This window comes from Athene cunicularia, assembly GCF_003259725.1.
Source record: "Athene cunicularia isolate RWA chromosome 15 unlocalized genomic scaffold, athCun1 chr15_part1, whole genome shotgun sequence".
Taxonomy (NCBI): domain Eukaryota; kingdom Metazoa; phylum Chordata; class Aves; order Strigiformes; family Strigidae; genus Athene; species Athene cunicularia.
This window is the reverse complement of record NW_020799121.1, coordinates 12,330,516-12,357,172: the sequence shown is the minus strand read 5'-3', so window position 1 is coordinate 12,357,172 and position 26,657 is coordinate 12,330,516. Positions and strand designations below refer to the sequence as shown.

Genomic DNA, 26,657 nt, shown 5'->3' with positions numbered 1-26,657 from the left:
GCGAGCACCTAGAGAAACTGCTGAAGACAGCTGAACTCTGTTGGTTTAGACAAATTGTGAATTCAGCTATTTCTGTTTTTTCACTTTGTTAAACAAAGAGGCTAACCTTTCTCTGCAGATGTTGACAAATCTCACATTAACTAATTGTTAGAATGTTACCTGAGAAAATAATCTCTACTTATTTTCTATGTATAAATAATTCTAGAAATGGTTGCGAAGATACAACTCTGGCTTTTGCAAGCGCTAGTAAAATCTTTTCTTCAGCACACCAATTTAATCTTAAAGTGCTTCCAGAAACAAATTTCCAGTTGGTTTCTCTGTGCAGTGGGACTGTATGTGTGGTCATAGATTGGAGAATTGATGACATGGCCATTCACTCTGGTTTCTGAATGTGCCTAGGCAATATTTCCCTGGAGAAGAGCGCGCGAAAGAAACCGTACGCTTGGCTTCCAGATCAAGGCTGGGAAGACCTAATTCGCTTGTCTCAACTATTTCCTGAGAAATTTGAATCTCTTCCAGATGATGTGGAAAAAAATCCAGATGTATGGAAAAATGTACGTGCTTTTCTACAATCCTGTTCTCTCTCGTTGTTTTTCTTCTCGTATTAAATGTTCAAGTGTGATGCAATGTGCCATAGCACTCGGCAGGAGGCATGTCATCACTGGCTTTTTCTGTCAAGGCCTTGCTTTACTTCTTGACCTCAGTTAGTGATTGGCTTGTTTCCAGACGAATTAAAGCTCTTATTATTTAAAAAACAAACCAAAGAAACTTCCCTAGTATACTATAGTTTTTTTATTTTCCACACAAATGCCTTAGATGAGTTATTTGCCCTGTTGAAGTCAGTGGAATTTTTGCTGTTGATTTCAACAGTCAACATTTCACTGTTATTTTTGTACTGCTAAATTGTACTTTGATCTTGTGGCAGTGAGTTCTATAGGCTAGTTACAAACACAGACTTTCCTTTGTTCTACCTGTAGTTTCATACCATGTCTTCTTGCTTTATAAGAAGTCTTGCTGTAAGCAATCCCGTAATACTTTTTGCTAGAGATGCTGTTTTCTGTAACCGAAGAGAATTACTGGACATAAAATGAAAGTACAAATATGTTTCTGGACTTGAATACTGAAAAAGTTGGGTTCTTTTCCTTTACATTCACTTAATCTTTTAATATTTCTTTGCAGCTGATTGTCTGTCATCTTTGTTCTCCTTGTGTCTCTTGGCCTCTCATTAATTGGATTGCTTTTGTCTGCTTTCCTGGTAATTTCATTGATAGAGCCATTTGATTCATTTGCATTGTCTCCCACCTTTCCTTGCCAGTGGTACGATACAGATGCTCTGGAGCAGATGCCATTCCCCATGCAGTACCAGAACAATCTCACAAATTTTCAGAAGCTCCTACTTTTACGGTGTTTCCGGGTGGATCGGCTATACCGGGCTGTGACGGACTATGTTATTCTGACAATGAGTGAGAAGTAAGTCACTCTCTTCTTTCAAATCTGAATCACACCATTCAGGAATTTCACACAGAACTGGAGTTGTCATCAACTATGTCAATGATTTGTAATTTGCCAAACAACAGAGCATGATTTGTCTCTGTATCATTTCCATGTGCAGTCTGCGATGAGCTTTGATGTTTGTGTAAAAGTCACCTTTTACATGAGATGGCTGCTCTTGTGGAAATGAGCAATTTATTGTGCTTCTTTTCCTACCAGGTATGTGCAGCCCCCTGTGATCAGCTTTGAAGCTATCTTTGAGCAGAGCAGCCCTTACTCACCAGTTGTTTTCATCTTAAGTCCTGGCTCTGATCCTGTCAGTGACCTCATGAAACTGGCTGAGAGGACGGGCTTTGGAGGGGATAGACTCCAACTCCTAGCCATGGGACAGGGCCAGGAAAAGGTAACTTTGGTGGGAGGGATGTGTTGTGTGCAGCAAGTTAGCCTGTGAACTGCAAATCATGGGCTTGTTCAAATTTCCTTTCCAAAGGTCTGCTCCATTTTAAAATGGGAGTTACTTTGTGGTTCAGACATAGCACACAATTTGCCAGGCTGGGAATGATGCTTTCCTGTAATGTGAAAGGGGGCATTTGCCTGATGGGCTGATGTTATGGTTTGGATAAGGGTCGATTCAGAATGATATTGTCATCTGTTAAAAAATAGTTGAGCTGAAAAGATGTGTCTCTGCAGCCTTCCAAAGGTTAATCAGTGACCCTGTGTCTCCGTGTATGGACGTGAGTGAATTGGAAGTCACAGTGTTTGTTGCCTAAAAGATATCCTCCTGCTTCTTCTGTCTTTCCTGTAGCTTTCTTTTTTGTTATGGACACTAAGGCAGGGATGTGCAAAGCTTAGCAGCTGACTGAATTTGCTGTGATTCAGTCAGTGGGAGAACTCCTGATAGATTCATTCAGAACTCCACTTCCTATACTCTGTTCTTCACCCTCTTCTGGGCCATGCACACTCCTCTACTGGGTTGAAATACTTCGGTGCTCCTTGTGAGTTTTAATTTCAAAAGGAATTAATTACAGTTTTAAAAAAGCATCTCAGAGCAACTTCTTGTGGTATTGGAAAAGTTCTGTTCTCAGCAAGGACCATTCTGGTAGGTCTACTACAACTGACTAAAAGGCTGAGTGTGCTTACTAGCAGGAAGACATCCACTGCACTAACCCATCAGAGTCAGTTTGCTCACAGGGTAAAGGCAGAGTTACTCACAGACAGTTCTTTCCCTCTCTTTAAGATTGCTTTGCAGATGCTGGAGAACGTGGTGGTTTGCGGAGAGTGGCTAATGCTGCAGAACTGTCACCTTTTGGTGAGGTGGCTCGTCAGTCTGGAAAAGGCCCTGGAGAAAATCACGAAGCCTCACCCAGCCTTTCGCCTCTGGCTGACTACTGACCCGACCGAGGGCTTCCCAGTTGGAATACTGCAGAATTCCCTAAAGGTACTGGGCAGTGGGGACACCCGGTCAGGGGACATGTCCTGCCCCTCCTGTTCAGCAGAACAGGCTGGCTTTGGGAGGAGCATGGCCTGGACTTGGACTCCAATGTACCAGCTTTTTGTCTTCATAAGCCAAATCCTGTTTTCATCATCCTGTTTATCTTACGGTGATTTTTCCTTTGGGTGAAAGCTGTAGAGCAGGTTTTTTTCTGAAGCGGTTGTTTCAGAGTAGAGGTTTGTGAGGAAACCTGGAAATGTGACAAATGCTCTTTAGATTCAAATGCTGCCACAAGTGAGGAATATCCAGAGAGGCAGAAATAGCCCTGTCAGTCCTGCTGCTGAGTGCAGGACTGAGGCCTGTGTCTAGCCGGGTGACAGTGCCAGCGGAGCAGACGCTGTAATAGGATAATGGTTTCCAGCTGCTACTTCAGGCTGCAGCATTTATCACAAGTAAGCTGAGCTGATTATTTTGAAGGCACAAGCCATGGTGCTGTCCTAATGTTCTTTTCTATGGCTGCTTTACTCCTGTTGTGGTGAACCAGTCCTGTAAACATAATTACTTTATTTCACAGATTTGAAAGCAGTGGCACGACAGATCACCGGGTGTGTGCTGTCGGGTGTCACTGGAGGATTCACCTCCCGCAGTGCTCAGCGCTGCAGTGGGGGAGGCGTGCGTGGATGTATCCCTAAGGGTGCAGATACACACCGTGTAGGTCTAGCCATGATCAGGGAGAACAAAAGGTTTACAGCGTGCTGAAAAAGCTGCCAGGAAGCTGGTTCTGCCTCGGTTTGATCATCACTAAAGCCACATTAAAGACCATTAAGCCATCTTACTGTGGTGATATCTAGGACACACCAAAATGTGTAAAGTTCTGATAGTTCAGTAAATCTTCAAGTATGATAAATATTGTCTTCCCAATAACACGACTATTTCTAGGATAATAAGTTTCTCTTTACATATGTGTGTTTACCTTGATAAATTTAAAAGGACTGTTTCCTTTCTTTACTTAAGAAAAAACCTCCATATTGATATGAATTTGGAAAGCTGCTCAAAATTTTCAAGCTTGCATTGCATAGCTTACTTAAGAGAGCATGATATATTTACTGCTTGTTTTCCTGAGGCTATCCAGTAATTGATGGCTTCCCTAAATTATTTTGATAGGTTGTGACAGAACCACCTAATGGTCTGAAACTGAATATGAGAGCCACCTACTTCAGAATTCCCCAAGAAGCCTTAGAGCAGTGCCCACATCCTGCCTTTAAATCCTTAGTCTACGTCTTGGCCTTTTTCCATGCTGTGGTTCAGGAGAGGAGGAAGTTTGGGAAGGTTGGCTGGAACATACCGTATGATTTTAATGAATCTGATTTCCAGGTAAGAAAACAATTACAACAGCTCTTATATTCTTGAGTTGCTCAGATTACTTTTGAAAACATACACTCTACCCAACTAAATTCTTTCTCACAATAAGATTTGACTATTTTTTTTCTGCCGCTGTGGAGTCATGTCAACTCCTGATCTTCTATAATGTCAATTTTGGCCGTTAAAAATGAATCAGATTCCCCATCCTTCATGTTTATATTGCCTCTTTCATGAGTGTCTTTTCTTAAGAGGATCTATACTTAACTTTCTGATTATTTGAGAATTTAGTTTTCAAACATTAACTATATTAAATAAAATCTATGGATATGTATAGCAGACTTATGAATCTTCTTATCTCACATGTTCCAACAACTTTATTAGGTCTGCATGGAAATTCTTAACACATACTTGACAAAAGCTTTCCAACAAAATGATGATAAAATCCCTTGGAGCAGTCTCAAATATCTTATTGGGGAGGTGAGTGCTTACGTCACTACGGATGGTAAAAGGATCTGGATAGAAGAAGCTTCCTTTCTGCGGGGGCTGCATCCCCACGTCAGGCTGAGAATCTCTCCTGGGCGGTCTTGAAACTCCCACGTAACCCTGAGCGAGTCACTTCATCTCATTGTCTTGATGAAATAGGGCCATGGGTGTAACTGCACAACAGGGGAGTTACGGTGCTAAATTAATTTTGAGTGAGAGAGCCCTTGGGATCCTCTATGGAAGGTACCGAGCAGCACAGCTTCACAGCGGGGTGCTCCCCGTGGGACCTGCACGGGTGCTCCCAGAGCTCCCGCGCTGCCGTGCGGGGTGGGAGCTGGGCCCTTCACTGTGGCTGCTGTGACACGAGATCCTGCAGAGAGCTGTTCCCTTGCAGCACTTTGTCACAGCCGAGCGTGGGCTGGTACCTGAGGAAGGTGCCGCGGCACAGAAATGACCAAGACTGGTCATCAGAGCGCCCGCAGCAGCTCTCTCCAGACCAAGTCCTGCTTGTTCCCCCTCCAGGGGGGCTAGAGGAGATGGACTCGGTTGCCCCAAGGGAGATGCTGTTAGACCGTGCAGTCCCTGCAAAAGCGAAGAGTATTTTGGACCTTTCAGTGATTTTTAACTGTATTTGCTTCTCCAAAAGTGCTAGAATACTGATGTCACTGTTTCCTAGGTCATGTACGGCGGACGCGTGATTGATAGCTTTGATCGTCGCATTCTCTCCGTCTACATGGATGAGTACCTTGGTGATTTCTTATTTGACACATTCCAAGTGTTTCATTTTTATAAAAACGACACGGTTGATTATAAAATTCCACAAGGGACTGTAAAAGATGACTTTGTTGGTAAGAAATGCTTTTGCTTTTCCTGCCATGTTGAGTTAGCATTAAAAAAAAAAGGCGACTTATAGTGTACATTCTTTCCATGCAACCATTGCTGGGTAGGAGAAGTTGGAAGGAACTTCTTTGGGCATTGTGTGTGTACGTGCTGTGGTTATCATCCACTGAGGATACTCTTCTTGCTTTGTATGTGCAGCCCTTTGTAGTGAGTTTACCATCCAGCTCCTCATTTTGTTAAAAAGAAAATAAATCCCCAGGTAAACAGCATGTTAATTTTGTTATTATTAAGCGATAGGTTGCCCTGGGTTGTGTGGGTTCGTGCCTATTTCATGCTTTAAAATGTTTATTTGATCCTTGCAGTGTTTCCACAGCAGCTATAGCATTGTTTGTCTCAAGCAGAGCAGTAACAAAGCCCTGCTTCTGGCGGGGGCTGCGGTTCAGGGCTGGCAGCCCCAGGAAGTGTGTTTGTGCATTGCAGAGGCGATCGAATCGCTGCCCCTCGCCAACACTCCGGAGGTGTTTGGTCTCCACGCCAATGCTGAGATCGGGTATTACACACAGGCCCTTCGCGATATATGGGCTCATCTTCTCGACCTGCAGCCTCAAACAAGTACGTTCCCTCTTGCTTTGAATTATTTTTGTAAGTGAGGGATAACGAGGTGGTGAGCTACCCGCCACGGCACGGGGTGCCCGGCTCTGGCACGTCAGGGCTGGGCAGGGGGGGGAGTGAGGAGGCTGAGCCCGGCCAGCGCCGACGGGCACAGTCTGAGACACCGGGGGAGTCTTGTGGGGCAACTGTGGTGCTGCCGGGGGTGGGAGACTGTGAGGCCAAAAGACGAGTTGGCTCTCAAAGTTCTCTTGGAGAATTAATACTAGAGGGGGAAGCCTGTGCTGATTTAGTCTCACGGAACCATTTTGGTTTCAGGTGAAACTGGTGTGGGAATTAGTCGCGATGAATATATTGCCAATGTTGCTAAGGATATAGAAAACAAAATACCGCAAGTGTTTGATCTTGGCCAGATCCGGAAAGGTTTTGGACCAGACATATCCCCCATGACTGTGGTGCTGTTGCAGGAACTGGAACGTTTTAATAAGTTGATTGTTCGAATGGCGAAGTCACTGGCCGAACTACGGCGTGTAAGTAGGAGCCCAGCTACTGCTGCTCCCAGCCCCTCGGGCTGCCCCGGGCAGCGCTCAGCCTCTCCCCCCCCCTTTCCAGGCCTTGGCTGGGGAAGTTGGGATGAGCAGCGAACTGGAGGATGTGGCTCGGGCTCTCTTTAACGGGCAGATTCCCGGCATCTGGCGGCGGCTAGCCCCCGACACCCTCAAAACACTTGGAAACTGGATTATTTTCTTTCAAGCTCGGTACCACCAGTACAGCAGCTGGGTAAGGGAGTGCCTCGGGTCAGCTTTTTGTTTTGTTACCTGCACGATACGCAGTGCACACACACGGCTAACGCCTCTCACCACCCGGGGGATCGGGCTGCGGGGCTGCAGGCTGGGCGCGGGCTGTAGGTTCTGTGATTGCAGGTTGCCGAGCGGGAGCTGAAGGTGCTGTGGCTCTCGGGGCTGCACGTGCCGCAGGCGTACCTGACGGCTCTGGTCCAGGCCAGCTGCAGGAGGAACGCCTGGGCCCTGGACCACGCCAGCCTCTACACCGAGGTAACCACCTACTGGGCCCCAGAAGACGTGGCGGAAGTGTCAGCTCAAGGTGGGGTTTTATGATTGCTTGGCAAAAATAATGACGTAGTCACAAAGTGCTTGGCTTATTAAGTAAAGGACTTGGATCACACCTCCACAGACAGGAGCCTCGGTTTTGCAGTTCACAGTCCACAGGATTTCAGGCTGGGATGGAGCTGGGTTCTGGTTCCTGCTCAGCCCCTGCAGCCACACTGGGGATCAGAGCTTACGCCCCTCCCTTGCGCTCACGCTTTCTCAATGGCTGGAACTTCATCACTAAGAGCAGGTTTATAAAGGTCTATTTACACCACAAATAATCTATTGAAATGTATTTCAACAAAAAATACAACTAGGTATGATTTATTATGTAAATGTATCTTTATGAAGTCTAGTGAAGTGCTGGGGTTTCAACCCCAAGCCCCAAATTAAGGCTGACATATGGGCGATTCCCACAGCCCTTCCCAAAGGGGGGGTGAGTTTCCCTTTAGGCTTCCCCCCAGGGTGGGCCGGCCTGGCAGACAGAGCCATTGGGTCAATGAGCCCCAGGGGTCTGCATTGAGTAACCCGAGGTCAGTGTCCCACTTGGGGACAACAGCTGGGACCCCTTGAGACAGGGGCAGTGTCTGTGTGTGAGGTGGGTGCCCTGTGCAGAGTTCCCTGTTGGGGAAGGACCTCCCGCCTCCCTGGGACTGGGCTCCACTCAGGTCTGGCTTTTGTAAATGTGGGCTGTGTAGAGATTCAGTGTGTGGCTTCCTTGGTCTTATGTATTTGGCTTGTTGACTCGGTTGTCTTCTGTCCCTTCTACGGGAGACTGCATGTCACCATTGATCCCACCCATTGTTGGTCGTGTGGTGTCGTTGTTGGGGTCAGTGGATTGATGTCGATTATGTATAATCTGACTGACTTGTTTGTACCCCAGCGCTCACCCATGTGCTGACCCTTTTGTATCAAATACAATCTGGTTATTGGTTCATCTTTATGCTGGCTGTGTCCATTATGCTAGGCCTGATAATTGGCAAAACAAGTCTCTATGCCTGGCACTGCTCTGCTGAATGTAACAAACTCCAGGGGCAGGGGACAGCCCAGCAATGCCTTTGAGCACTACACCTTGGCTGGGGCTTGGGCAAGTAATTGGAGGATGGCATCTTTGGTGGGGAGGAAAACTGCAAGAAAATCAGTATTTATTCCTAATAATGTTTATCATATGTAGTGCAATTGAAACATTTTTAATTTGAAAAAAAAAAAAAGAAAATTTAAACACAGTTAGGTCATGGTTGTATTATAAAAACAAACACCAGGGATAAAATACACCTCGGTGGAGCTGCAGTTTGAAACGTGGGGATTTTGTTGTGACAGCGCGTGCAGGAAGCGCCGTTCTCTTACATGGGTTTTCCAGGAGCCGAAGTTAATTGGCTGCTGCGTTCTCTGCCCGCACAGGCTGCTGCTTTGTGTCTGGCCTCTTTCTGGAAGGAGCGGGCTGGGACGTGGCACGGAGCTGCCTGACCCGCAGCGAGCCCCGCGTGCCCGTGGTGGAGCTGCCCCTCCTGAAGATCATCCCCAGCGCGGGGCGGGGGCTGCGGCGCCAGGTACTGCTGCTCCCACAGCCCCGCCCGGGCCAAGCCCCCGCGTTTAGCCTCACCCCCGGCCTGGCACGGCGGCAGCTGGCACTTCTTCTTACGTCAGCCACCATTCAGGTTTATCTGTTCTGGGGGTCTTTTCCATTCTGGCAGCAATGGACAGGCCTCCTGGGACATTCTTACACTCCTGCTACTCTTGGAATTATTTCCCCTTAGCAATTAATGACATAAAGGGTGTTTACATTTTCTGGGTAGCAGATATTTAAGACTTCTAACAAAAAAAGTCTATTTCTGAAGACGGTCATCTCTCCTAGAGCCCCTTCCTGTCTCCAGTCTCATGCAGTTCCTTCCCCCTTGCTCCTCTCTTTCAGAACACCCTCCGGACCCCCGTGTACACAACCTCCCTGCGCAGGAACGCGATGGGCCTTGGCCTCGTTTTTGAAGCTGATCTCTACACCACAAAGCACATTTCCCACTGGGTCCTTCAGGGCGTCTGTCTCACCTTGAATGCAGACTGACACTTGGAATTTGGCACTAGATTTTCCCCAAGATCAAACTAAGCAAAGATTCACACCCCAGGTGGGAGAGCATTTGCTAGTACTACCAATAAACACATTTGAAGAGTGTTATTTTTGTAATTTGCATTTCCTTTTCAAAAGGCTCCAAGCGGGTCTCTGTACACAAAAGAGGTAATAGGTGAGTTAAGTCTCGCGCACACAAAGACTAAGCTTTGCCTGTATGGTTGTAAGAAGTGTTTTTAATTGCCCAAAGCATCACTTCTGCTGTGCTTCGAAGCGGTGCCTTCCATCGTCCTTCAACAAGCAGCAGGGAGATCAGTCATACAATAGCTCGCCATAAAAATATGGCAACACCCACCGCAGCAGCCAGAGCCGCTGCTGGTTACTGCAAAACACTTCAAACCAGCAAACCCCACAGTAACACTTGCTTTAACCAACCCTTTTCCAGGCACGCAGCTCCTCCCTACCCCCAGCTGGCAAGGCCTGGCGCAGGAGAGCCTCTCTCGGCCTTGCCAGGGGTGAGGGTGCACAGGGGCAGGTGGCCACGGGGCTAGTGGACCTTCAAACCCCCCCTCCGGGCCACCACACCGCACGGGAAAAACAGCTTCTGTCACCCTGCCAGACAGACACACACCAACACAGCTGCAGAAAAAGCTTAAGGGGGGGCAGACTACAGCTGGCAAGGGGAAGGGAAGAGGGCGGGCAGGGATCCTTCACCAGCTTTCAGAGAGCTCACGCGTTCCGAGGTTTTGAAGGCACATCATAAGCTTAGCAGCATTTGGGAGCCGTTGGTTCTTGCTGGTCCTACTCAGAGGCTGCAGACAAGAGTGAAGCAGAGGTGAGCTGGAGGCGCTGATCAGAATTTAAGAAAAAAATGGTCAAATTTGTGCTCCTTTCCCAAAGTTACATGCTCTCACAGCTCGTGGTATGCCTTTCTCTCCTAGGAAAAAAATAATTAAAAAAGAATCAAGTTGTCTTAACAGCTGTCAGGTCTACCTGTTGCTTACTAGGAAGGAGTAGGGGAATTGGGGCAAGTGCAAGGCAAGTCCATTCCAATCCACGAGGATAAAAGTGAAGGACGCCAGGTTCTCCTCCTCTGTGAATCAGTTACATCACTTAAGGTTAAATACATTTTAGAGGGACAGTTCAGGTTTCTAAGCTGGCAGAAGCCAGCACTGTCTGCTGATTCCCAGAACAAGACTAAGGTTTTTCAGGACACAAAAATAATCCCTTTACAAAAAAAAGTGCAGGTTAGAGCATAAAGAACCATTTCCATATTGGATAGCCAGTTACATTTTCTCCCTGGAAAAGGAGCTCTGAGCCAGAGTGGAAGGTGCTACAAGTGCAGAGTACTGACTAGTGTGAGATGTGTCATGGAGCCATTCAGGTTAAAACAAACGTGAAACACACAACAAAAACCCCCCACAACCAACCCAGTGTTCATACTCTTTCTGTGAGGATCACTAACCCTTTAAGAGAGTGCTCTATGCCCCCCGCCCCCCCTTTTTAAAAAATTTTTTTTACTTAAAGCCACAAACCAAAGCATTTAGGATTAATCAAGTAACACTTGCTGGGACTCTCAGGATTTTGAGAAAGAAAAACTATGAACACAATTTGCAGTCGAGAGCACGTGCCCGGGAGGGAAAAGATGTCCTTGGTTCATTCTGAAGTGTACGTACGTCTGCAATATTTTCAATGCTACGGTGCGAAGGGCTTTGTCCTGGAGGCGAGTGTTGTGTATGAAGTGCTCACACACACAGTGAAGACAAAAGAACCACTGAGAGTTCAAACGTCAACAGCCAATACGTATCGCTGCAGGTTTACAGGTAAGTTCATTTTCACTAATATCGATTAATAACGCAGCCTGCAGCCTTGTGCCTTTGTCCACAGGTGTAGTTACAATACATGGAGCAGTGCTCAGAAGCAAGCGGTCAGGAACCCCTGATTTGGCCACAGCATCGAGTAGTTATACACCTTGCCGTATGAACACAGTCCTACTGGGTTTCGTTAGAGGAGCGTAATTATTCATGATGTATCTGGAAGAAGTTTGGCATGCATGGGGCATCAAAAGAAACTTTACTGCAGGTGCTATTTATCCTACAGGATCACAGTGCATAAAGAGCAACAGAGTAGAGCGGTTCAGTGACTTTCCTCAGACAGTCCTGTCCGTCCCTGAGTGCTTTCTGACCACTTTGCTGCCGTGGACCTGATCCACCGCCAGCGTCTCGACCTGGGGCTGCGGCGGGGGGGGCGCGCCGTGGTGGATGCGATGCGCCACCCCGATGTGCGCCTTGTGCGGCTTCTCTCGGGCGGGGCTCTGCGCTTCCCCGCCTGCGCGGTCGGAGGCGATCGGCGGAATAACTAACGGCCTCTCCTTAATAAGATGAACCTCCGCCGTCTCCCTGGCCAGCAGAAAGGGCGTGGGATCGGGCATAGCATCCACGGGCTCTCGGAGCAGCAGCTTCCGGCTCTCCGACCCTATTCTGTAGGCCTCTTCAAACTCGGGGTTGAGCGGTGTTGACAGGCTCTTCTTCATCCTGCGCCGTGGAGTCTCGGGCAGTTTATCTTTGGGGGGGGACGGCTTATAGTTGGACAGGACGGGGCTGCCAGAAGGGGTCCCCTCCGAAGTCCCACTTGAACTCATCAGCTTCTTCTTAGTAGCATGCAGTTGAGAAGTTAAATAAGCAATAGTGCTCGCTCTCTGCTCTAGTTCGCTTGACAACATGTTGAGCTTATGGCTTTTCATTTTTAGTTCTTCCAAGTACTTCTTTTCTCTTTCTTTAATAGTGTTTTCCAGCACCATTATCATGGCATTCTTTTGTTCAAGTTCTTTCAATAATTCATTATTTGCAGCCTCTTTGGCTTTCAGCTGAGCTTCAAGATCTTCACACTTTCTTTTGAGTTCATCGCTTCTTGAACTACCGATTCCTAGAATAGAAAAAGCAGAAGCGTTTCAAGTTAACAATAGCCACTAAGTAAAATAGTGCAATAGGGTTGCTTTTGCCATCCCAAAGTCATAAGAGAAAGCCTCTGAACAACATTGCTCTGTCAAGAAATACCACTGAGTGCAGGCAAAGCTGCTCAGTTGCTTTGCTAAATTTGCCCATATTCTCTCTTATTTGCAATACACACCCTGTCTGTCCCACACCACTCTGATATGGGGGGAGGCATGTCACCCCCAGGGAGCATTTTATTCCTGTGCTTCACCTGCTGATAACATAATACATCCAAAACAACTAGATTCGTGTGTGTGTGTGTGTGTGTGTGTGTATATATATATGTGTATATATATATATATGTATGTTTCTCTCTCTAAAAATATACATATATAAAAGCTTTGTGGTGCAATTAAAGTACCAGCTAAGTTTTAATAACAGTCTCACTCTTCTGTCCCTAAAATTCCTGACCCCTGTTCCCATACAGCATGCAGGGAACTGTCTAGTGAGAGAGAGGAGTCAGCAGTTCTACACTCTACTCCTGGCTCTTTCAAAGATTTCCTGTGTGACCTTGGTAAAGAGCTTGTGACATTTATTTCATAAATAATAGTAAGTCCGGAAAGTAGAAAACTACTCGTGTCTTTAGAATTTATACAGTCAACATGCCAAGCGCAAAGTATTCTCACCTACTTGTAACGGAGAAAATACAAACATTGAAAAAGATGCAGAAGTTTAACAGGAACATTAAAAGAAAAATGCTATGTATTCCTTACCTGACAAGTCTGAACTCTTTACAGTCAGCTCATAGGTTAAATCTGAGGAAAAAAGTTGGTTTTGTTAGATCATCATCTACCCCATACACCACCTGGTGAGCATGTTTACAATGGCATACACCAATGAAAACTGAACTAACTCTTCCCCCTCAACACCCCACCCCCCCCAAGCAATAATAGGAAATCAACTGCAAATTATCAAATCTATAAAACAACTGAAACTACCAGGTAACACACTGCTTAATGTCAGGTGACACTTTTGCTTAATGACCACACAGCTGTGCCCCGAGACGCAGGCTGGTCGCCCTCCATGCACCCTGGTGCGGGGCTGCGTTGCTGAGGTGCCAGTGCTGCAGCAGGCGGCAGTTACTCCCCTCCTGGGAGAAGGATGAAGGGCGGAACCGGCATCGGCACCTCTCCCCGGTACCTGTGCAGTGCTGCTGCAGGCGGCGGATCTCGGCGTGCAGGCCCTTCAGCGTGTTGGCATGTTCTCGCTGGAGAAATAACAGATTCTTCTGGGCACTCTGCAGCTGGTTCTCCAGGTTTGAAGTTGCCATCCTGACATGCAGTTACCCTGCCAGTAAACAGGTGTAGAATTGTAACAGTGAATTACCTTGCATGTACAAAGATCTTCACTACAGCCAAGGTCAGCAGGAATAGCTGAATTCTATTAATGAATTGATAAGCAACCAAGCACATGCCACAAGAAGTTCATGACTATTTCAGTTGAAAATGCTCTAAATTCATAGAAAGCCCCATGATACCCTAGGCCAGAGCAGTGCAGGGAAACCATTTGTTTGGAGTTAATACATTTAAAGGATTAACTTCAGACAGACTAAGTCACTAATCCTGTTACAAGATAAAAGTGGAGTTCTGAGAAACGGGCTAGTATGTCCCTCTGTCTTGTGGGGGTTTTCCAGTTACCTCCAGGGCTACAGGAGTTAGTAACGTCCCTGGACAAGAAGCACCGAACGCGCCATCTCTGAAGAGACCCGCAGCTGGGCCCAGCGGTGCCGTCAGGGCCCGGTGCGCTCGCTGGGGCCCGCGTGGGAGCGAGCTCTGGCTGCTCCTGCATCTCCTCAGAATCCGCCCGGTGTGGGCCCACGGCACCGGAGACTGCTGTCAGCCCTGATGCCAGGGAACAAGACAACTGACAAGGACGACGTTTCATTTAAAGGGAAAACAAACAGATTTGTCTTGCTCATGAGTACATGAAAAACCGTTACACCACTGGGTTTTCCTTGCAGAACAGCCTTACAAAACTAGGCCTGGATGCAGCAGTGCTCAGACTCGGATAAAGACAGAAATGGTTAACTGTAAGGTGCCCAGAGGCATCCTGAAGACGCCTGCACTGCCAGTGTTACTACTGCTCCTGCTAAGGAACGATGGTTTTACACATACCCACAGGCCAAAGAGCCGAGAAACATCAGTCTGGTGGAGCTGGAGATAGACTCCCAAATGAATTCCCTGATGGAGAGGTAAAAATAGCTCCTGGCACCAGGCACAGCCAGATGCTTCCCCTGCAGAAGCACACGCTGTGACATTTCAAGGAGCACCTGGAGCAGCACCCAGACAAGCACTAATAGGAGTTACCAGGTCTCCAGTGAGATCTGATCACCAGGTCTGTCATGACACAATTTTGTTTACTGTCCTCTTCCCTAGCGAAATTTCCACTTAAAAATAAGCGTACTAATGAGAAAAAGCAACGACGACAGCATGCAGTCCTCCCGCAGCCTCCAAGCACAGAATCGCTCAGGTATGCTTTAGTATTCTTGAATTTCACGGTGCAATCATCGCCCCCCTGCATACGCAGGGCACGCCATGCTGCGACAGCTGGGGTGTGCGGTGCTGCTCCACCCACTGCTGCTTGAGAGAGGCTGCTGGCTCTACACGAGAAGAGCTTTCCAGAAACCTATGTCTTTAATAGCGCCACACTACTATACTTTAAATTTCTTTAGCAAGAAAGCTGTCATGCTTGAGAAGCTTTCTGAAAACTCTGGGAAGCCAACCTTCTTGGGCAGCTCAGGAACACAACAGCAGCACAAAAATGGGTGCACAGACAAAATTCTAGAGAGCCAGGCTCATGGGGACACCAGGGTGACTGGCAGTAGCACACACTGGGTGGGAACTGCACACGCCATGACAAGAGGTAGACTTTCTGGGGGACAGAGCAGCGCAGGGAACTGTCACAGCCCCTGGCCAACCATCAGGAGTGACGAGAGGTTTATGAAGTGCCTCTGCACGCTCCCTGTGCGCAGCCAGTGCTCTGGCCTGGCCGGGGGCCGCAGCAGCCCTCTCCTGCTGCCAAGGGATCCAGCCAAGCAGGAGGGAGAACTCATAGATCAGCTAGAGACTGATAAGTTGGTTACAACGTTGGGTTAAACACTGCTGATGCAGTGTTTAGCTCTGTCATTATGACATAGGCTAAAATCAGTGATCTGTGTAGCTTTGTAAAATCAACGACAGTGTTTAGGTTACAGAGATAAGAAAAGAATCTGGACTGCCATTGCCTGGACAACCATATGCAATGGCATTACAACTACGGTCTGTCATTACAGGACTACATGTGTATAAGACAGAACTTAATTCTGTCTGTGGCTGTCTCATGGGCCATGCCAAGTGTCCTCCATTGGGCTCTTTCTAGTATGTAGTTTTATGACAAAAATTTGATTCTACAAGTTTAAAATTGGTAGAGCATACACTCAGAGAAAGTAACATACTTTTGTCATTCCTAAACATAACAGAGCCCTGCACTTAATTTTATAGTTTTTATTCCCCCAAAGACCACCAGAGCCAGTGCTCCTGCACCCTGGTAAAGCACTAAAGCACCTGGAGGGTTGCAGGGGGAAACCACACACACAGAGCCTGCCTGATTCACTCATGACCTTAACTGACATCATCCTCAACTGACTTACCCCTACACAAGCATGTATTTGATTGTACAAAAAATAAAGTGAGGGCATAAGTCTTTTAAAGAATCCACTTCTGTGCAAGGGGCAAACCAGAGCTCTCGGTTACTTTATAACAGAGATCAAAGATTAAATTCATGCTCAAGAAGAACGAGAGTAACAGCCTCAGCTCCGAGAGGAACAGGTCACTTCACAATCACCACCATTAGCGAATGAGCAAAAATCATGGACCAAAAATACTCTGAAAAGAGGTTTCTGGGTTGGCTAAACAGAAATAAACAGAGTTGTGCATACAGGCTCTTGCTCTACAACTTCTGAGGAGCTGCTCGACTGAGCCGATGCGCTGGGACATTCCATTGCTGCCACACCAGGGCCCCCCCCGCCACCGTCCCGGGGCTATTTCAGCACAGCAATTACCGTGGGGCACCATTCATTTTAAAGATTGATGATATTTTATCTGTGGTACATTTTCAAAGTGATATCACCTTGTTTGCAAAGCTGACTTCACACAGGAGCTTCACTGAATCATCCAATTTCTTAAGTGACCATTATACTCTTACCGACTGAATACGACAGCAGAATAAAACCTGCAAGAGTCTGTGCCCTCGCGGGAGCTCAGGCTGCATGGAACACCACGGCTCAGAAGGGATTTTTAGTCAAGGAATGTATTTTCCAGAAGAAACTAAGCACTGACAGTGCTAGGTGAAAGAACAGCCTACACATAATAATCCCGAAGCCTTTACTATCACCATGGTTACAAGCGGTCGCTTTACCCCGTAACCATAATCTGAGCAGAAAAAGCAGCAGTGTTTATAACTCAGTCCTTGCAATGCGTTTTTTCAAAAACTAGTTTCTGAATGTTGGAAAAAGCAAAACACGGCCATCACTATTAATCTCAGTTGTTTTTTCACCTTGATCTCTTGCATCTTAAAGATCACACAAGAATTACCTACTCTGCAGGGAAAAAACCCAACAAACCAAACCACAAACCAGAGGCAGGCTAGTTTTACAGGCTTAGGAAGAAAATAAAAATTACCAGTACCAGAGCATCATCTTCCCTGCAGCACCAGTAAGTTAATCAGTGAGAGCAATTAAAGCAATCCACTGTTGGCTGCAGCCCCTCTGCACTAAGTAGTTTCTCTCCTCGGAGGATAAGGGATCCGAGGGCTGACTGTCCCACAAGCCCTCTGCAGCCCTCCTATGCTCCTTCCTCACTGCAGCCCGCTTGTCCGCCCGCCTGCTCTCCGTTCCTTCACAGGAGAGGGAAGGCCACTCTGGTAAGTCACGGCTTCTGCAGAATTTATGGGCAGCAGCTCCAGCTCAAAGCCCTCGCTATCCCGCGCAGTCGTGTCTGTTCCGACAGCACACACAAACACCGGGTGGCAATCCCTGTGTGCGTGGTCTGGGAAACAGCCAAACCACCCACCACAAACACAGGGAAAGGGTCTTGCATAGACAGTCACCACACGGAGATGCTTTTTGCTACAAAAATCTGATTAGAATGACAAAAATTAATATTAACAACAATATATTCCAAGCCACTGTTCACTTTGCACCTACTGTACACCGAATCTTAAACACAAAGTTAGACCTACTATTATTCAGGTCTGAGATTCGGATTAAATAGATTTCAACCGAATACGCGGTATCTGTCAACCAAGATCATTAGCACAATATTAAAAATATTTTGGATTGCTTTTGCGGCCAAGCTTACAACAAAATTTCTATTGCACAAATGAGGGAAGAAAAAGAATTCTCCCCTGCAGTCTGAATAGCTCTCAGATAGCCACAGATCACCTGCATTTCATCCAGTTCTAAGTTCAGCAATATTTTTCTCTGCAGGAACTTTTTTAGCCAGTGCCTAATGGACAAGCTGGCCAAACTGCCAAAGCAGAAACCAGCTGAAGAGAAAACGTTTCTTTCCAGAATAATATAAAATCGGTTTATGGCCCTAGAACTAATACAACTGAATCGGGCACAAAATGATGAAAATATGGATAGAATATACAGTAAGCTAGGCCAACAGTCTAGCCAATTGATTTGTTGTTGGGCAAGTTTACCAGATATTTTCTGAAGATCAGAAACACGGGATTAAAAGGAGGGAAAAACCTTCTCAGCATGACATCGCAGAATTGTCCTGGCAATTTTTCTGGTTTTGGGCCAAAGAAGTCTCTTCAGACACCTGAATAAAGAGCCTAAAGAGCCGGGAGACACCACACGTACTTTGTAAAGGGTCAGAGCCAGGGATAGACATCGACCTCCTGGCTGTGACCCTCCTGGCGGCAGGACAGGGCAGGAGGGGCCATTACTTGCTTCCACAGAGACGCAGTGCTGTTTGTTTCCAAATTGTTATGATTTAGTGCGATTCTGCTCTTATAAAGCCCACCCAAATCATGTATTTCAATTTAAAGCATACTGGCTGAAAGCGTTTTGCAGGGTGGTGGGGTTTTAAAGAAGCAGCAGCATGAAAATATGCTGATTTATGACCGGGAAGTCATTTTATACAAATAGTTTTCTTTGAATAATTGGATTATTGATGCACTGACAGCTTTTATTTCTGTTTTCCCCACTTACAGTCAGTTTGCATATTTTGTACATTCTACAGCACTTTACAACTCATCAACTTCCTTGCTTATTTAGGTCAGGTAAATATCAAAGGACACCATGCAAAAAATACAAACTAATTTTTAAAGCCAAATACATTAACAACATGCATTGAAACTTGAAAAAGCTATCATAAATTAACAGCACCCCTTTAATTCTGCATTCTCAGGTTTACCATCAGTGAAAGCTGCTACAATTACATAAAACATTTTATTTAATGTCAGTCTCAAATTTGTCAGCAGCTCATTGGATACAATGCAAGTGAGACCTACTGAGCCACGCAATCTTAGCCAAAGTTTTTAAAATGGGAACAGACTCAGGAGATGTAATGAAAAGGAAACAAATATAATTAAAAGGAAATAATAGTTTCTTTTAATACAAGGTGGTGCAAATTTCCCCACCACTTCCCTGTGCAGATGCTTTGACTTAGTTCCAGGGAATTTGGTTAGTGGGATTTACAGCTACTCCAAGTTCCTGGACAATTCTTATCTCTGTTTCCTGGTATGTAGCATGCACAGCCACATATCACATCCAGCAACTGCTCTCCTGGGCAGCTGAGATCTTACAGAAAGGATGGTCTTGGGAGGGGTCAGTCTAAAGAAAAAAATATGTCAGGTACGTCTCCCATTGGTGTTTCAAAAAGGAAATCCTATAAAGCAGTTCTGGGATTGCACTAGGTTGATTTCATCTGCTCCCTGAAGCAAGAAAGAATGTGCAGCCAAGAATAAGGCTGCGATCAAAAAGCACAAGAGAAGCTGCAAAATGTGGAAGTCAACTGAGCCCTTAATAGATGAGCAACCTTCACACCATGGAAATCACTGGGACAGCACCCTCAGCAACCAGCCCCTGGCTGGATTTCCTCAGATGAGTCAAGCCAATGCTGGGAAGAAACTGCAACTGCATGCACCACAGATCAGTTATGTCACTATGGTTTTTTCCCCCTTTCTCCTTGTCTCCAAAGCAACTTAAAAAAAAAAAAAAAAGGTTTACTATGTTTTTATACAAAAGGAATTGTGCAATGCAGAGCTAAGCAAACTCCCACTAGGAATACATACGTCATTTGATAGGGCTGATGAAACATTGAAAGGGGCACTGCAGTGTTCAACACAGCAAGGGTAACACACCTCCTCTTTCTCAGGAAGGCTTGTGCTAAACACCACCAGCGTCCAACCCGCCACAGTTACACAGGCGTTATCAGGGTGGCATCCTGCATTTGACCCTTAAAACATGCAAAGTTTCTTATTTTTCACGATCACCACCATCACCGAATGTTTCTAGATATAGCTCAAAGACTGAGCCTCAAGTCCTCCAAACAACGGAGTCACAATTTCTCTTTGACATAGTCTAGGAGGAACAAATGGAATGAATTAAACACATTCCCTTGGGAACATTAAGTACAACACTTCAATCCTTGCTGCACCTACCTCACCTCATCTTTCAGTGAAGCGGAGAAGGTAACTTAAATTAATGTTCTTCTGAGCTCACCTTAAAAGAACTGCTCTGCCTCTTTTACTAGTGCATGCCCCCTTAAAGAGGGAACAAAAAAATTAACCTTACATTGAAAACTAAAAATATTAAACAAGAGCTTCCAAAATGCAACTTCATCACACACTCACCACCAAAAAAAAAAAAAAAAAAAAAAAAAAAAAAAAAAAAAAAATTTAACAGCCAAATCTTGCCTTGCAGATGATGTGCAGGCTCCAGGCATTTTCTGATCTTAAGTATCTGGATAGAGTTCAAAATATTTCAAGGCTATGAGCATCTGGCTGTGTATTAGGTGCCTTTGTACGAAATCAGAGCATCTCTATACTCCACTGCAAGATAAGAGGAGGGAAATGCTAATCTCTGACTTTAGACACAGTCCAAAGGAGGCTACTGGAATGAAGCCCAAACCACCTCAGTTATTTAACATTTTCATTCCTGTTTTGTATCCACTAAATAAAACAGAATAACCTCCTTTTACATGGATGGGGTGACTGTCACCTGAGAAGCTGCTTTAGCTCTCTGCCAACACATATCCAAATCTTCTTGAATCATCTATGGGCAGGCAGGCATTTTCCTCTCAACTAGCGTCTAGCCAGTGCCCCCTCAAAATGTGACAAAACTGCCAAAAATCTTTTTGTATGCTATACAAAAATCCAAGAACTAATTAAGGACACAGGAGTCTTCTCGGAAGAACCTTGAAAGTTTTAGCCAGTCCCCATTTTAAAGACTGTCACTGAACTGACCAAACATTTCAAAGTAAGTCCAATGATAAAATGCCCAACTGACAGACACTTAGCTGTTCTTTGCTTAGATCAGCTCTCCATCTCCAGAGACACATGCCATCCCCAAAGTGTCTGTTCAGCTTATTTCAAAGGACAGAATAAAGAAAATCCTGCCCTCTCCACAGCCAACTTGAGGGCTTTGCTATCTATCTGCCTGGACATTTGCTTTAACACCACCCCATCCCACCCCATTATACTTGTACTAACGTAGATCTGGCAGTAATACCATTTACCAACAGCCTATTACACAGTTTCAGATTTATGTTTGCCCCTGGTTGATCCCTGCATTGGGGTAAACCACTCTAACTAGTTCCATACGTCCTGAAGCCACACTTTTCAGACTATATGCTGGGCCTGCACAGCCGCCTTCTGAATGTCTTTCCCCTTCTCCAGTGCTCCCTTATCAGCAACGAGCACATCTTACAGCAGCAACTCTATCCCCCTCTTCCTCTGCCTTCTGTGTTAAACAATACTTACACGTAATTATTGTCTCAGTAACTTGTTTTCATATTTTTTTTAGTTTTTCTGTTTTAAGCCAAGCAAAATCGGTAGTTCTTTCCTGGAGACAGCTAAGGGGAAAAAGGAAACATGCCACTCTCCTCCCAGAGGAAGGATATGATTTTGCTTTCCCAGATCCTTTTCTATTCCTAATGCTTTTCAATGCTATTTCACTCAGTTGTTTCTCTGCCCTGCTTCCCCTTTTCTGATCAGAGATTTGGCAGGCTCTTCACAGTTAATCTCTGAATGTCCCTGAGGAAACATAGGTTTTAGTATTTTAGTTAAGAAAATAATTTTCTGTTACTCCAACAGCAATTGGTATGGCAGCAGGAGGAACAATTAAGTGGACACACTCCTGGTAGCAATGATTTCATTCTTCCAGATGCTGTAAATGAACAAGCTGGTACCTTGCACAGAAATCACTGACTGCTGAGGTGCCTGACTGTTTACCTGAAGTCATGAGGACCAACAGGAATAATTCACATGGAGTTTTCTCCATCCTTGAGACCACCCAACCCCAGAGCTGTCACAATGGAAGCAGGCTAAAAGTAATCAGATATTAAGATCACTACTGTGACAGAGACTATTAGAGAATCGAAACAAATGGTCCTGCAGTGGCACTTTATACAGATACAATTACTCTGGCCAGTACCAGGGTATCCATTGCTACGGCTGTACAGCTGTCAAGAAGCTTACTTTGGCAGAAAGCACTGAAAATGACGTAATATGGGCATAATTCACTTTGGGGAAAAAAAGAAGTATAATCTAAATAACGCCAATTACTTCAGAAGAACCCCTTCAACAATGACAAAGTTCGTGTAATTTTATTTTTTATTAAAGTGACAATAAATGCCCTCATGAGTAAGGCTATATTGTAATTTAGAGGAACAGGTTGGTTCTCTTCTGCTTTCTAGCACACGCTCCTGATGCCTGGCCTTGCTATTTTATTCACCCTTTCATTCTGAGGATAAATTTGTTTGTTATTTTAATATAAACTCCATCAAAGCCACAGAACACAAACTGCACCCTAATCACAACCAGTCAGTTATAATATGTCAAAGATACACATTATTCTACTAAATCACATTTCTTTTATCAGAAGGGGAATGAAATTAATATTCAATTCCCCCAGATTAACACGGTATCAATGTTACACATAAAAATGAGCCTGATCCTATTTCTTTCAAAGTCATTAAGACAGTTCTCCAGCCTCAGCTAAAGCGAAATCAGGACTTAAGCCCTAAGGTGGTCTGTGGGAGGTTTTTGTACAGGGATATGTTAAGTATAACTCAAAATTTATGCTACGAATTAATATCATACAATGGAAAAGGGGGTGTGTGTGTGTGTGTGTTACAGCTATCAAATATTTACTTAAGAACACTTCTTGTTCTCTTTTAATTTTATTCTCTATGATCAGTAACATGGAAATTGCACAAGAACTCAAAGCAAATGTATCTGTGTCAATTTTTAAAATGTCCGGGTTCTGGCGGCTGAATGAAACACAAACCAAAAAAAGGACTATGCTGGTTTCACACAAGTGACTTGGGTGGTTTTTTCCCCCCCTATAACAGGAAAATAACCTGCCACATGCCACACAGGCATGCAACCATTTACCTGTCCAGCCTAGCCTGACTTTGTCCCACCCCTTCCACTTGCATATATTGAGCAAGAAATTAACTGTTGGGTTTCTGAAACACTTCAAAAATCACCTTCCTGGTCATTCAGTGAACCAGGTCATGGAACTGGTTCAGCTGACAACAAACCCATTTTTCCACTGGCTGTTTTTCAGGTGACAGGTTCACCATGCAGCACGGCAGACACCTAATAGGGAAAGAGGGGGGGGGGAAATAAAAAAAAAATGTGCAACCAGGTTGGGGGTGTGGTACAGGCAGAACTGCTTCCTGCAGCAGCACCAGCTCTGGGCACTCCTCTGAACACGAGCTCCTGCTGCAAGAACTGCAGAAATGATGCTTTTTGAGAGTTTATGTGGAATATTTGTGAAACACATTAAAAAGCACTGCAGCCTTACAGCAAGTTAAATAAATCTGTTCTAGGAGGGATCCATTTACAGAGAACAGCTATTGTTATAGCAACTCTACAGAATAGCACAACTATTTTTCAGGCAAGTTTAACAGGCTGAGTACTATGCTTTTCTCTAATGCACTCTCTGATGCTGTTTCATAAGCCATTGATTTTGTTATTTTAGAACAGCAACTAACATCAAACATACAAAAACAGGTCTCCACTTTGCTAAAGTAAAGGTTTTGAGAGATGCTGATGAAGGAAATGTAGTGGTGGTGATGAGCTATTTGGGGTTTTTTTTAAGTAAATAGGATGTCAAGACAAAGAATTTCAAACAAAGGTGCTTTATACTCTCACTTACATAACTTGGGTATCTCAAATTGAGATAATAAAACTGTATACAGCTTAAATCAAGCTTTCATGAGGAATGGAAAGCAAACAAGCACACACAGTTTCATTACAAAGGGAACCTGCCGCTAATGACATCATCCACACGATTTTTTTGCACAGATGGACACTTCCTAAGCTTGACACCTCTACTCCAGAGACGCCATACACTGCACCTTTTGTGCCCTCCCTCTGGGCACTGACTCCAATTACAGGAAGCTACTGTTCCCTGGCATATTTTTAGCCTTTCTAGAGGCAATTATCGTTCTGTTTAGGGAGAAGCCATGAAATTTTACAGTTTTTAGTCAAGCTGTGTTTTTAAATAACATTGATCTTAAATCCTGCCTCTCACTCAAATAGTTAAGACCAACAAGCAGCAACATATTTTAATATTTTAAGTACCAACCAAAGGTTTTCTAGGAATGAAATGAGAGCAAACATGCTCCTCAGTGGCAGGAAAGCAACAGCTATCCAAATAAAAGGCTTTTTTTTTTTTTTTTTTTCCCAGGATTATTTAAAATACCCAAACAAACAGCTTGCAGAAGTTCTGATACACTCCAAGGACACTGTTTTCAGCAGTATTTTGTCATGCCTCTAACTTTTAGCAGTAAGTAAATGTGTTGCTCCCATTTATAGTACCATACTCTTTAACATCACCAGGAGAAATGAGCTGGTAGATAATGGTAAAACATTATTAGACAAAATTATTGATCACATGGAAGTACCGACTAACGCCCATTATCACACTGCAACACATCCTTCTTTAGAGTAAGACCATTTTTATATCACTTAAAAATGAGCACAGACTAACGAGGCACACATTCGTTGAAGATACCACAATCAGATACAGGAAGGATGCCAGGTCTCGTCAAGCAAGCGAAGGAATCAGAGGTGAGGTACAGCAGGTAGCAACCGGGGCGCTAACATTCAAACCTGGCTCTCCCAAACGCACTATTAATTATCTTAATTTGCTTTTTCACACGCCGCATTAGATTAGTGCACAAGAAAGGAGCAGAGTTTGTTTCGGCACGCTGCAGATGCAAAGGAAACCAGAGCTCTAGCGGTAAGATTTCTGGTGGAACAAAGGGCACCCTCCCTGCCTCAACTCCACCCTGGCGCTGGGCAGCAGCACTCAGTACCATTGTTCCCAGGGACAGAACAAGCTCTGCCAGAGACTGTTCCAACAATACCAGTTATGGTTACACAATATTAACTTATTGCAGCGTATTCCCATCAATAACAACAGTGGGGAACCTGCAGTAAGGTACGCAGACCTATGTCGATGCTTTTCAACGTTTCACAGCTATTCACCATGTTTTACTCTGTGCTGCAGCACACGAAAAAGGCTGCAGAAAGCCAAACCAGAGACCTTTCATGCACCTATCTTTTTTTCAGCACTAAAATCCTTAGATCCTTCCTTTCTTCATCTGCGGCTTTGCTTTTCAAACCAGTAGTAGGAAGAGCTACGCCCTTGATCTAGTCAGAACACACTTAACTTTATTTCCACTAAAGCATCAAGTTACCCTACACGCAGATTTCTCAGTAAATCACTGCTCATCAAAAGCCACCACTGTTACTAACAGACACACATATGGATACACAAATATATACAGAAAGTGTCACCTGTCAGCAAAAAAATGTCTTAAGCATTATAAACAGTTTCAGAAAGATGAAGGTGTCCGTTCTCTGCACAAACTGCCATTTTTTAAAACACTTTACTATGAAAACTGAGGTTAAACATGAACTTGAGTAAAAAGATGAATTACACAACAGTATTCTGTTTACACAAGTATAGCAATACACTGTGAATCCTGAGAATATAAAAGCAATCCTTCAAAGTTTTGTTACTTTAAAACACCATTTTTTAAGCCATAGAAAAGTAGTGAGACACCTAGAAAAGAGAGTCTAACACAGGAGCAAAAGTAAATTTGCAAATTAGTTTATTACAACTGTATTCCCTCTATTATACTGTTTATAACGATCAAGAAATATTTTGCTTTGCATTATGGTTCCACATTCTGGAATAATAGCAGTGGGGAGTTTTTCTTCTGCCCGCTGCTAAGGGATTGACTAATGGAGTAGATCTGGATGAACAAATACATTATCCTTAATACCTATAACCTCTTGAATTAGGGCACACAGAGGAACAGTTTGATTTTTATAACTCCAGTGACAGAAGGCATAAAAAAAAAAAAATTAAAAGCCCTGAAAGTATGCAGTTACATCTGAAATCTTGAGTAAAGGAAATAACTTTAAGGAATGAAATCAGATTGCTATTCTAGAGCTTGCAGCAAACACTGGACTGAAAAACTACATACAGCATTTGGACTGGTCATGAGACCTTTGTCTTCCTAAGGGGATGGGGGAAGAAACTTTACAGATATACTAAGGAGAAGTATGGTAATAGTCTGAAAACCACTAGCTATGTGTTAGTTCTGCCAATATTCTTTTCTTCTATTGAAGCAGCTGACACTTTCCTCTGTTATAACCTCCTGATCTTTGTTGTTTCACTTAAAATGACTGATGGTACCTCAAGACAACCAAAAACTTGAAAAATTAACACTGTTACAAGTCTGCTATTACCCGTTTATAAAGCACTTGCTTTAAACACTCAAAAAGCAGTGTGCAGTTTAAAAGCATAAATGTCTGTCTCCCAGAGCTTCAGTCACAATAAAGCACTACAGAATTACATCCATTATTGAGCAGGTTATATGGAAAAAGGCACTGTATGTAAAATCACCTCCATCTGTGTGTTTTGTTTTAATTATAATTTTAATTATTTTAATTATTTGCAAAAGCATCAATAGCACTTTTTAAGCTTAAGCATCTTACCATCTAGGCAAAGCCAAGAAGCACCCTGGATGCTTATGCACCTG

The 26,657-nt window shown here is 44.5% G+C and overlaps 2 protein-coding genes across 3 annotated transcripts in view; one reads left to right on the top strand and one right to left on the bottom strand.

Annotated features, from left to right (window-relative positions):
- The window catches only part of DNAH10 (dynein axonemal heavy chain 10), a 55,809-nt gene extending 46,356 nt beyond the window's left edge, over positions 1-9,453 (top strand). Inside the window, exons 66-78 of the mRNA XM_026860066.1 lie at positions 400-554; positions 1,316-1,470; positions 1,711-1,894; positions 2,729-2,929; positions 4,088-4,297; positions 4,667-4,762; positions 5,445-5,616; positions 6,089-6,220; positions 6,536-6,747; positions 6,830-6,997; positions 7,141-7,321; positions 8,728-8,876; positions 9,239-9,453. Of these exons, the coding sequence (XP_026715867.1) occupies positions 400-554; positions 1,316-1,470; positions 1,711-1,894; positions 2,729-2,929; positions 4,088-4,297; positions 4,667-4,762; positions 5,445-5,616; positions 6,089-6,220; positions 6,536-6,747; positions 6,830-6,997; positions 7,141-7,321; positions 8,728-8,876; positions 9,239-9,385 (2,162 nt within the window). The 3' untranslated portion in view covers positions 9,386-9,453. The remainder of the gene's footprint in view (positions 1-399; positions 555-1,315; positions 1,471-1,710; positions 1,895-2,728; positions 2,930-4,087; positions 4,298-4,666; positions 4,763-5,444; positions 5,617-6,088; positions 6,221-6,535; positions 6,748-6,829; positions 6,998-7,140; positions 7,322-8,727; positions 8,877-9,238) is intronic.
- Positions 9,454-9,604: 151 nt separating this feature from the next.
- On the bottom strand, positions 9,605-13,669 carry CCDC92 (coiled-coil domain containing 92). 2 transcript variants are annotated; one of them, XR_003399567.1, is made up of 4 exons: positions 13,522-13,669; positions 13,095-13,136; positions 11,065-12,313; positions 9,605-10,325 (listed from the first exon to the last, which is right to left on the bottom strand). XR_003399567.1 is itself a non-coding variant. In XM_026860067.1 (3 exons), the coding sequence occupies exons 1-3, from the start codon at positions 13,649-13,651 to the stop codon at positions 11,538-11,540; spliced, it is 948 nt and encodes a 315-aa protein (XP_026715868.1). In that variant the 5' UTR covers positions 13,652-13,669; the 3' UTR covers positions 9,605-11,537. The 2 variants fall into 2 exon arrangements, 1 of the variants encoding a protein (XP_026715868.1); XM_026860067.1 differs by having other exon boundaries at positions 9,605-12,313.
- Positions 13,670-26,657: the final 12,988 nt, after the last annotated feature.

Bases quoted from the DNA above. Each gene is read 5' to 3' on its own strand.
- CCDC92 (XM_026860067.1), bottom strand. From the start codon at position 13,651: ATGGCAACTTCAAACCTGGAGAACCAGCTGCAGAGTGCCCAGAAGAAT. The intron at 13,137-13,521 runs GTACCGGGGAGA...TTTTTTCCTCAG, and splicing joins CCTGCAGCAGCACTGCACAG to ATTTAACCTATGAGCTGACT. The intron at 12,314-13,094 runs GTAAGGAATACA...TTTCTATTCTAG, and splicing joins AAAGAGTTCAGACTTGTCAG to GAATCGGTAGTTCAAGAAGC.